This window comes from Urocitellus parryii, chromosome 5 (genome assembly GCF_045843805.1).
Source record: "Urocitellus parryii isolate mUroPar1 chromosome 5, mUroPar1.hap1, whole genome shotgun sequence".
NCBI lineage: Eukaryota > Metazoa > Chordata > Mammalia > Rodentia > Sciuridae > Urocitellus > Urocitellus parryii.
In genome coordinates, this window is record NC_135535.1 from 82,106,250 (window position 1) to 82,118,811 (window position 12,562).

The window sequence follows — 12,562 nt, forward strand, 5'->3', positions numbered from 1 at the left end:
AAGATAGAAATGGTGGCATTTTTCTCTGAAACATTGCAAGCATTTTTCTCAGAAATTGTGGGTTTTCTTTGCCTTTTGAATGCTTCTAGTACCTTCCTTCCTAATTTATTTGTAATTAATGTGATAATATCATTATTGGTAAGTTAACTACAGATATTTATATTGTATAGTAATTTATGGGTATTTAAACTATTTATCTGTATCTTAATTACATAGTATTCAAAGCAAAGGTAATTTCATAGTTGTTTTTCCAGTGGCTCAGATAGTCATTATCTGGAGTGGTTAGATTCAAAGAAGTGTGGCAGTAGGTTCAAAACCAACAGTAGTTAATTAGCATATCTGTGTATGATTTACTTGTATGAAGTCACAGATGTCACATTGTATAAGAAAAACAGAGCAATTGTCACCACTTTATACTTTTGTAAATTGAGACTCATAGGTCATTTAACTTGATTAAGGTCACACTGGTATAAGAGATGGAGCCATGGTTTGAATCTAGCTCTTAACTTCTATACTACACTCCCATCTCTGCTAATATAAATTAATCCAAGAGACATGCCTTTAGGTTTATTTTAGTGGCTTTTAAAAATATATAATTTCTCATCATTTACTTATTTCTCCTAAAACTGATGTAGAGGAAAAATAGACTAGATTTTATTTAATGGACTTGTTTCTCGCTAATAAAAATACCAAACAGCTTTAAAATACACACAGATCCTTAGGTTTGTAAAGCCTCTGCCTTATTTAAGGTGAGTACTCCGAAAGTTAGGATTTCATGGTGAGCATACTTCTGATGTAAAACAATTCATATAAGGTTAAAAATAGACCTCACTTGTACTGCATTTTATAGAACATATAATATTCAGACAAAAGAATATGCTTAAGAGATAATTCTTTTGGAACATTTGAAGACAGTTCATATGATAGAATAAAAACAAAATTGCTGTTTAAACTATCTACTAGTAAAATAGATGCAATAAGCATCTGTTTTAAGAATTTAAGCACAGGCTGGATAGGGAGGTCAGTGATGTTATAGAAGGGAGTGCTACACTGGAATTAAGCTGTTTAGGAAACTCTTCTAAGATTTGCTGACTTTTATTTATTTATTTATTTATTTGAGTGCTAGGTATTGAACCCATAGCTACATGCATGCTAAGCACATACTCTACCATGGAGTTACATTCCCAGCCCCCAGATCAGATTCTATGATTTTGAAAAGGCTTCTTCTTTCCAACTGCACTATCATGAATAAAGCCAAGAGTACAGTTTTCTTGCAGGTCAAGGCCAGTGGGAAGTGGTGTGCTATTATAGAAATCACCTGGATTCCCTGTATTCATCCTCAGTCTCTTTAAGAGCACATATTAGCTCTGCTGGGAAATTACACATTTCAGTTTCCTTCACTTTATAATCATCAATTTTGAAAAATAGCATAAATGAATGGGGACTCTCCTGAACCAGGAGTGGTGACTAGATTCATTCTATTAACCATTTAAATTTTCACTTGTGCAGGAAGCGTTCTGCAATCTTGTATCATCTCATTTCCTAACCTGATATTTCTTGTTTATTTAGAGCTATAAGGCAGCTGTAGCACTAAATCCAGATCAAGCACAGGCCTGGATGAACATGGGTGGAATTCAGCACATCAAGGTAGGAGAATAATTCACTTCACGGGACTCGGGTTTTCCATTTCCGTTTCAGCATTCAATCTCTTCTAAGGGATGCAGAAACCACTAATTTCCTCTTTGAAATCATTTGACGACCAAAATCATAGGTGTTTAAAAGTGAAATTCACAGTATGTGTTTACTTCATATTTTATAAATACTGAATATCATGAATTTTTAACATATATATAATGTGTAAGTTAGATTTCATTTTGCTAATCATAGAAAACCATATATACGTATATACGTATCATCTCTGTAAACTGAATCCCCATTGAGGGCTAGTGTGGCTTAAATTTTTTGATTAACTCTCCATTAACATTAAAGTATGACTTTAAATACTACTTACCTGTTTCTTATATCTAAGGCATTGTTTGCTGCTTAAGCTTTTACTGAAAAACATGTTTGTATGTTTTGTTTCACTTCTCGAAAGAAAAGCTAACTTTGGGTAAGTTTGCCAAGGATTGAAATAACCTTTAGGGGGACTATTGTTTATAACTAATGAAATCAAAGATTCACTGCCATCATTCATTCATTCATTCATCTTACAAGCATCTGTGGAGAGCATCCTATGTGCCAGGTACCCTTATGAATTGAGAACACATCACTGAACAAACAAGTCAAAAGCTCCTGACTACATAGGTGAGGAGGACAGTTAGCCTGTGACTGACAGCCTTGACTTAAGAGATGGTGAATCTAAACATGACCTTTATCCTAGTCAAGGAACTCAAGTTCTGATCTTAATAATATTTGAGAGTGTCTAGCAATATCCAGTTGGGAAATAGAATGAGCTTACTTGAAAGTAGTAAAATCATAAGTTTAAATATTTTAAATTGTATAATAAGTAGTTTTATTTCAAAACAATGTGCTAGTATTTGTTCAGATGGAATATGGTGGCAATTAAAGCTATGGGATCAATTGTTAATTGGAACAAGTATGACAGATACCCTTAAGAGTATCCAAGAAGTCTAGAAATGCAGATAAAACAGTGTATTTATTGTCCAGTTGAGCCTAGTGCTTTATATTTAGAGGCACTTCTCCTGGAAATGATTCAACATACTCAATAGATCCTTCGCCAAATATATAATAAATATATATATATATATATATATATATATATATATACACACACACACACACACACACACACATACACATGTATATAAAATGAATATATATATACATATATAATGAATCTACATATATATTGGAGAAGGATCTATTGAGTATATTGTTTTAAAATGTAATCAACAGTGATTAAAAATTAGCCTCTGTTTTGTTGTTACTGCAGACATCATGTGTGAAGTTGAGCCATCACATTTATAGTTTTAAAATGGTCCATAAGTGAGTTCATTTATACAATCTAACATCTATATAGAGAGCAGTCGTATAGCTTGGATGTGGTCATGTAGATGTGCTAAGCCTTCACGATTATCATGAAGCCTAGAAGAACAGTCCTGAACATTCTGTGTCTTTTGCATTGATGAATGGTGTGTGCAATGGACAGTGTCATCCCATTCTTGGGCCTAACTCCTTCTCTGTACTTGGGGGGGAACTTGGGCAGGCCTAAGGCCAGTGGGAAGGTGGAGAGTTTGAATAAGGCTTTGTGAGGTGACTCAAGAGAAGGGGATAAGGCCGTGAGTTCCATGGTTGTCTCCTGCTCATACTACTTAGTAATAAAAGACACAATTTAAATATTTTTTACGGTAAACACTTGGGACAGAATTGTCTCTGATTTTTTTGAGAGTGGTAGAATTTTTGCATATACATAATGAGATATATTGGGTATGGGACCCAAGACCAAATACAAAATTTCTTTGTGCTTCATGTAATTCTTTTATACACATAACCTGAAGGTAGTTTTATACGATATTTAAAATGTGCCTACAGTTTGACAGGTGACCTATCACATGAAGTTAGGTGTGGAATTCTCTACTTGTGACATCAGGTTGATGCTCAAAAAGATTCAGAGCTTGGAGCACTTTGCATTTTCTCATTAGGGATGCTTAACCTTTCAATGAAGTTTTATGTAAGATAAAATAGGTAGACCAAAAAAAAAAAAAAAAAACTGTACTACATTTTCTTATAAACAAAGAGGTTCCTCAGCCAGATCATATTACTAAGTACTATTTTCAGTACTGCCACAGATCAGTAATCTGCAGTTTCTAGAATGTCATGTTATCCAGTAGATCTTTCTGTGATGGTTGACGTGTTCTATATCTGCATTGGCCAAGGAAATAGTGACCAGCCACATGGGGCTATTGAGCAGGTGAAATGTGGCTGATGCAACTGAGGAATTGAATTCTTAATTTATTGTCATTAAATCCAAATAACTGCAGGTAATTAGTGGCTTTCACTTTTCTAGAAACTGGACATTTCAAACTCCCTACCTAGCATGGAATTGGAAATACTGAATAAAGGATATAATTTTTTTAAAAATATATAGTTTCCAGTTTAATCAAGAATACAGCAATTTGAGGGAGAGAAAATGAACTAGGTTTCTGTCAAAAGGACAGAGAAACCTGCTGATCTGAGAAGATGCCAAGGCACTGGTATAAGACCTAAGTTCAGCGCAACCTCCTGAAAGAACAATTTCAAGCTCAACTGCAATAAAAATATATTTGGAGAACACTTTAATAGCCACAAATGTGTAGTTGTCAGCACATGTGTGCCAAGCTTGATAAAAATCAAAGCCTTACAATATAGATTCTTGAATTGAAAAAATAATAATTGAATGTAGCAAATCTAAGATTCCACTTGTCAGCAATCTGTTTAGCCTCTTTTCAGAGTGATTGTTAATAATCAGAAACACTTTCATTTATTGCACATACCAGAGCTTGGATTCCATGTACAATTTTTTGTTCTGTCATTTCCACTCCCTTTCATGAATATACAAGTGAATACTATGAGAAACAGGCAAGATTTAATAACAGTAATGATGGTATCACATTGAGAGTTCACTACATCAGGCAGCTGCTAAACTTTTGACACACAGCAGCTTATTTGGAAGATGATTAACTTTCAATAAATATTAGTTGCTAGTTGCTACCTACTACTTTTACTCCAAGAGATACAATTTTAAATTGTGATGGAAATTTAGACTGCTGAGCTTGGCTGTTCATCCACATGGACGTTGTAACTGAGAATGAGGTATAGCATGTAAAAACACCAGTATTAATGTATTTTTAGAGTGGGGAGAACTCTAACATTCCTAGTTCTGGGATTTTGCAGGACACAGATCTGAAAGGGTGGAGCAAACAAGGGAGGCAATACAAGTAGTAATAGGAAAGGGCTGGAGAAAAAACTAATGGCTGTGACTAATTTGCCAGAGACCATCTGGGACCAGACACATATGGTTGCCAACTGGGGAGTCACTAAACAAAACAGATGTATGCCAATGAAGGGTGAGGACAGGTTTATTCAGCAGGTCAGAGAAACACACCTTCCCTCCTACACTGAATATATAATGGTTAAGTATCACCATCACCTAGGATACTAGATAAATTTAACCCCATATTTTCATCAAGTATTTTCATGGTGTAAAACCTATGTTAGGCAAAAGTTACTTTTTATGTTTCAATTTGAAAATTAGAATGATTTCTTCCACTAAGAATATACAGTCATTAAGTAAACCATTTAATCATTATTCTTGCAGTTTCCAAAACACCCCACCCTCTTCCTCTCTCTCTCTCTATCTCTATTTCCTAACCATGGCTCCATTTTATTTTATAAAGGAACAGGGCACCTAGTTGGTTCCATAGATATATTCCATGCTTGCATAATTATATTGAAGTGAATTCTACTACCATGTATAACTAAAAAGAACCAGTTTTTTTTAAAAAAGGAACAGGGCTAACCCCTTGGGATCACTATGAAATGATAGCCTCATGCCCTACATTAATAGAACTGAAAATCAGTTTTTTTCTTCCCTTTAACCTTATGATATAATGCTTATCCTTCACATTCTCCAGCTGGTCTGGTACTCAAAACAAATGGATTCTCCAAAAGCACCAATAGATAACAATAAAATGGCACATGCCAACAAGATTTCCTTATGAAAAGGAAATGTTAAACTGGCCAGAGAGTTTTTCTGTCTCCCCATGCTCTGGAAAAGTGTTCTGATGGAACTGAGGATAATTGTTCTCTTTCTTTTTCCCCACAGGGAAACTATGTGTCTGCAAGAGAGTATTATGAGAGAGCTTTACAGCTGGTTCCAGACAGCAAACTGCTGAAGGAAAATCTCGCCAAATTGGATCGCCTAGAGAAACGATTACAAGAAGTTCGAGAAAAGGATCGAACGTAGCACTGTTAAACCCATCTCATGGGACAATGCTGGTGCCCCTGGAAGAGGACAAGTGATGGGGACCTTGCTTTCACATCCATGGGGGCACAACCAGTCGTGCATTCCTCTCAAGACTCTGAGTTTGGGGTGGCAGACCTTGGGGTGTCTGCTAGTAGCCCTGTGCTGAAGGACTTGCATTTCCATGAGGAAAAAGACAAAATCAGCAAGCCAGGCAGGATGATCTGAGAGGAAAGGAAAACAGCAGCTACACATTTTACAGATTTTTGTTTGGTTTAACTCCCGATTTCCCTTAATACATTTCTGTGCTTTTGCAACCCGGAGATCTAATTCACTTTCATAGTTTAGACATTCGTGTCCCCCGAAATTACAGAGGCTCGAAATGCTATAAAGGCGGAGCATCCATTCTTCATGGGATGAGCTATTTCAAAGAGGATAAATCCTCTGGTGTAAGCCATTTGGAAAAGTCTACCAAGTGGAAGCTCAGTTAATTCTCCAGACCCTGAAATGAGTATGTAATAGCTTTTGTAGAACCTTGTAGAATATATGGGGAAAAGGGCTATTGTAAAGTGAGCTTTATCTAATATCCCCCTAAGGATATTACCAGAGATATTTTGAGGAGTAAATTCAATTCCACTCTGAGGCAAGTTTTTCCATTGCCTAATATATCAAAAGGGAAGCTTCTAGAATTGTATATGGGTATCTTTATCCCTACAGGAAAATCAAGGAAAATGATGCCCCTAATTCTTTATGGAAATGTTTAAAATTATTTTAATTTTATTACTAGAGTAGTAGTTCTTTCTACTCCAAGATTTCAAAAGTGCATTTAAAATCTCAAACGTCCCACCTTCAAATATATTGTTATTTTGGTGGAGAAAAAAATAGTATATTCTACATAGAAAATATTAAAGATATTAACTGAGAGAAATGTCCTACTTTATTATTGTAATGTTCAGACATCTTAAGATTTATTATTTTTTTTGGAAAGTATATTTAACCATTGAAAAATATTTACAATATATAACAGAAATCTTCATAGACTCTAACTAGATGGAAAAATAACTATTTATTTGTCTTCCTAGTCTTCATTGGGAATTCTGTGCTTAAAACATGAATGACTGAAACCCAAACTTTGTCTTATACTTGTAATTTTGAAGATTTCATGGAGAATACTCAAAAAATCTAGGGGAAAGTCTAAACTTAAAATTTTAAAAATATATATATTTATATTTAAAAGGAAGGCAAAGGTGAATTCACAATTTGACATTTATTTCTAGTGTTATTTATTTCATAACTTATAAAATACTTAATATATATGCATATATACTTTTTTCTCTGTACATAAGTTTTAATAGCATCTTTCAAAACTGACCATACAAAAATATGAATCTGAATTACAAAGTAGTTAAACAGTCCCTCCAAAAAAATTATATTGATTATCCACCTACTCAATTTAACAGAATTGGGGCTCAGCCTTCAATATTTGGGTGGTAATATATTTTGGAAATGAAGAAATTGGAACACCTGGTTCTAACTTGATCATCATCATTAAAAACAAAAACACTCCAGGCAGTACTGGTCATGTGCTGAGCCAGGTACCACACAGACATCACAGCCTGTAGGTGCATATATTTCACCTTCTCAGGCCAGTAAAAAAGCCTTCTACTTACCACCCAAGATCAGGAAGTACTGCCCCCATATGTTATTCTTTTGTCAAGGTAAGTCTAAATAAGTGGAAGTAAACTTCTTTGGGGATGAAGGGGAAGATGTTATAAATGCAAATGATGACAGATTTTAAATTAGCATGTATCTTTTTTGTACATATCAGTAATCTGATAATGTATAAATTACCATTATAACCTTCTGTTTCTAATGGTCTTTTAGTGTTACACGTCATAAATTTATCTTTAAAAATATCTTAAAAAGGTTTTTCTCCTCCCTAACCCAATATAATATTTCTGTAGTCCTTAGGCCAAAAAGCATATGACTAAATTTATTGCAACATAACTTTTCATCCCCAAATTGAAAACAGGAAGTCTCTAGTATCTAGGACTTTACCACAACTTTTCAGGATAGTGTGTAACCAAAACTCATGCTTAGAAAGTTAATGGAAAAGATTGTACGCCAAATTTTGAAGTAATCATGCCTTATTTAAAGGCCCACTGAAGGTATGAGTACACATTTTTTGGGGCAATTTAAAGGCAATTAAAGTCTGAAAATTTCTGAGGGAAAAGAGTCACATGGCCTTCAGGAGATTTTTCTCTGCTGCTTTTCATGTTCTCTGTCCCCCAGTCCCTCTTTCTCTTATTCTCTGATTCATCTGTCTGCACACACCTGCCTCTCCTTAGACATTAAAACCAAGCACTGTTCAAAGGGGTAGCAAGGGAACGTAAGCGTTGTTTATTCAGTCAGATATTTTTATCCTTCACTGAAATGTAGCCAGTGAAATAGTTTTCTCAGTTGAAATGGTGCCTATAAGAAATTAAATCACATTATTTTTCAAAGATGTTAAGTGTATATTGCAATGTTTCATTTGGTCCCTATAATGTGAAATAATAAGTGGAATTCATCCTTATCAGAATAACAGTGGAGAGCCCTGGCTAGTCAAGGAGATGGCTCTGGTTTTCCCTTAATGAAGGCATGCTTGGCCTGTGAATTGAGAGCCCTTTCTGAAGTGGAGGAGCAGAGCTGGCTTCATGAGTGTGCAGTCCGTGTTGTCTCAAGGGTCCAACACTAAGAAGCATCCTCTCTTGGTTGAATTCTCTGCTTAAAATTCTTAATTACTTTTAAACAGTAGACCCCTTGATTTCATTTTCCACTAGGTCCCAGAATTAGGCAGCAAGTCCTGGGCAGGAAGGAAGGACAAGACAGGAGTTGCTTTGGCCTGGCTGGACACTTGATCTAATATTCAGTTTCCTTTGTGACTTTGTCACTCTGAGCACCATTTGTTACTCTTTTCTCAGCTACATTAAGAATTCTCCATGCACATTCCCTCCTCTAGGCTGAGTCTTTCTGACCTGTTCTTCAGTTCTCCCTAGAACCAGTTCTTCTCATCTTCAAAATCCACACAAATGGCAATTCTTTAACATGCCCTTTGACAGAGAAGAATGAGGTGAGAATGGCTTAAGTAGCTTATTTTAACCTTATGAATTATTCAAGATTTTGAAAATGATTCAAGCATTTCTTATTTATTAATAGCATTCATAAAATATGATGTAACATAGGTGCTTAAAACCAAAGATGCAGATACCTTGGAAAAAATCAAATTTTAGGGAATCCTGAGATAGAGTCTTTTGGGTTTATTTATTTTGAAGCTATTACAAAACGAGGAGGATTACCACCATGTAAATTCCAACTCCCTATAATACTTCACAACCCTTAGCATAAGCTTGTGAAATTTACTATAGGTGGTACCTCATCTGATGCCAAATTTTGAAGTATTTGTGCAGCTACTTGTCAGCCTGACCAAATGAGAAAATACAAACCATCCCATACAATCTGACTCACAGGAACTATAATTTGAGAGGGAGTAAAAAGCAAGTGTGCGGTTTCTTAAGGTCTCCATTAGATATTTCAGGTGCCTCAGATGCAGAGCTGCACTCTGCTCATTGTGAGATGTGTCACCTCACACACAGTGGCTCTCAACACTAGCTTCCCTTAGGCAACAACTGAAAACCTTTCAAAATCCTTACTATCTGGCTGATCGGGTGATGATTCCAACAGCAGTGAGGCTACAGACATTGCAGGCCTGATAACTTTAATGGGAGTTTATGATTTTTTCAAAACATATATAATCTTTCAAAATTTTTACTTTTTAACTACTAGACTTAAAAAAAGCAAAGAATTCTAAAGAGTAATTTATGGCACAATGGTTGGTTAAGGACATCTCATTCCAAGATTAATCAACAAGTGACAGGGTGGGATGGTTTTGCACTTGTGGCAACTGGACTGTAATTTGGCCTTATGCTTACAGAATTTGTGTTCTCAGATGGAGATGAGTTGCCTTGCCATTTGAAAGCACCAGATAAGATGCCCAGTATATAAACATGATATTATATAACTCATAGGTGGTATAGAGTGTCTTAGAGTTTAGTCCTACATGATTCTGTCTGGCCCATATATGGAAACCTTTGTTAATCAATTCTCAGTGTACTTATTAGAATCAATTTTTTAAAAATACATAAAAACTTTTACTTTGACTTCATGGTGGATTCAACCTTAGAATAATTAAGTTTATAGGATGTTAGTAATGGCATTCAAAGCAAATACAGCTAGAAGTAATTTGTGGTGTATTTTATTTCCTGATCTCCAAATTATTTTTATTTGATTATATGATGGTATCTCCCAAATACAGCAAAACTTTTCTAAATGGCATCTTTTAGCATTTTATTTTCAGTACTGAGACTGAGGACTGAACCCAGGACCATGTGCATGGAAGGCAAGTGTTTTATCACTAAGCCACATCACCAATCCTTTTTGGTTTTTTTGTTTGTTTAAATTTTGCAACAGGGTCTTGCTAAGTTACCTAGGCTGGCCTCAAACTTACCTTAGCTTTCTGAGTAGCTGGGATTACAGGTGTGCACTACCCTGCCATCTAGTATTTTTGTTTTTATGAGCTCTTTGCTCTAAAGAGATAAAATAACTACAATCAAAAGCATGGTTTAATATCAATCAAAGCAGCAAAACAGAATTGATATTTATAGAAATCAAATGGTTCATATTAAAATGTTCCATTTTTATCACCAAGCATCCTTTCAACTAAAAACTTCTGGGGGGAAAAAACTGGACATGCCCCTCGTAAAATCAGCACCCATACAATACATGCTCATTATCAGTTTGTGAGTTTAGACCACCAGTTGCCCCTGGTGATGTCTGTATCCAGAAATCCAGGGGTTTCTTCACATTGTCAATAGTGCACATGGTGTGTATTTGTATCAGGTCTGGTATTTCCAATGTGTGCAATGTCCTTTGGGGATTTCTTATCTTGCTGATCTGTAGGAGGTTTGCACTAGTCCAAATGTCAAGACATCTGAATTCTAGTCATAGCTTTGCCACCAAGGAACCACCTCACCTAGGGCATGTTAGCCACTGTCCCAGTCAAATTATTGCTCATGGAGGACTGGTCAGTCTCATGATTCCAGTAAGGTCTATGAGCCTCTGAATGGTACTCTTGAATTGATTTGAAAAGCACTATGCACCTGACTAGAAGACCAATGGATGTTGCTTTTTTTTTAATGAATCTTAAGATAATGATGATCACTGCATCACAATACAGACAAAGAACCCAAAAAGTGACTAAATTTCCTAAGTGCTTTAACATGACAGAGGTAATTACTCTTCTTTTGCAGTCTGCACTTAAAAATTCTTATAGTGATTTTGATTTTTACTTTCGGGGAAAAGAGATAAAACTTTCTCCTAAGGAAGTGGAATATGTTTAGAAGACATGACTTGGTTCGATAATATGGAAATCATTGGATTTGTGGTGACTCATATGGATCCCTCCTTTGGTCAGGAGGAAATGAATTACATCATGTTCTTTGCTCATATGCATTTAGTTCCTATTTTGATCATTTGTATATAAATGTACCTTTTTGTTGCTTTTGCTGTACCAGTTAGAATTATATCTCCCATAAAGTATTTCACCTTCCAAATCTGATATGTATACTTTGCCGAGGTTTTTCCAAAGTAAAATATATGTAAATGTCTATTTTGTATAAAATATGATGAAAATAATTATGTCTGGCTTCAATCTCTCAAGTATTCCCTGATTAATTCCCATTGATATCCTTATCACCAGCACATATGTGTTTTAGAAATAAAAAAAAAGTCTTCATTCCTTTCCTCATTCATTCATTTGCTGTTTGTATTATTACACTGTCCTGTGTACCTCTTGTCTGCTCTTGTCCCATACACCATACTGACTCTTTCAGTACTGAGCCATTCCAGATCTCCTCCCCTCATCTTGCTTAGTGAAAAACTCACCTCTTTACAGAGTAAATGAAAGTTACAAAGCTGGTGTTTCCTCAATATCCTGCACTCCATCCACAAATTAACCTGCACCCTCTTGTATCTTTTCCTCTCCCTTGGCTCTGAATTTTGCTTCTTGTGGAATGCTACTGTATCCCTTAACCTCTCTATCATCTTTCCTCCTTTTTCTGGTTCTTGTCAATTCTATCTTAATACATATACATGGGGCTGGGAGGATAATCCCTGAGTTTAATCCCTAGCAAAAAAAACCTGGTAATCACTTTTAAAACTATTTCAAAAAAAAACCTTCAGTTTTTCCATCCATTTCATCTCCAGCTGCTGCTGTATTTCTTTCCTTCACAAACTTTTTGAACAGTAACTCACTCTTGTCCTACCCTAGTGATTATGCCCAAATTAAAGGCAGAGTTCCCATAAGTCAAATCCATTCTGGGGTAGTTCAATCCACTCCCTCCTTGAACTCTTTTGCTTACTAAAGTTATTTTTAAAAGACAACAATTCTTCCATTTAAATGCTTCAACATGACCACAAGTAACTGATGCCCAAACCATCATCACTTTAGCAAATTTCAATGTAATGACCTGGCCACTCTGTATGGATATATTTCTTACCAAG

At 35.5% G+C, this 12,562-nt stretch overlaps 1 protein-coding gene across 1 annotated transcript in view; it reads left to right on the forward strand.

Moving 5' to 3' along the window:
• LOC113175576 (transmembrane O-mannosyltransferase targeting cadherins 1) overlaps positions 1-11,751 on the forward strand; it is a 268,687-nt gene extending 256,936 nt beyond the window's left edge. The window contains exons 19-20 of the mRNA XM_077798495.1: positions 1,570-1,647; positions 5,825-11,751. Coding sequence (XP_077654621.1) covers positions 1,570-1,647; positions 5,825-5,965 — 219 coding nt within the window. The 3' untranslated portion in view covers positions 5,966-11,751. The remainder of the gene's footprint in view (positions 1-1,569; positions 1,648-5,824) is intronic.
• Positions 11,752-12,562: the final 811 nt, after the last annotated feature.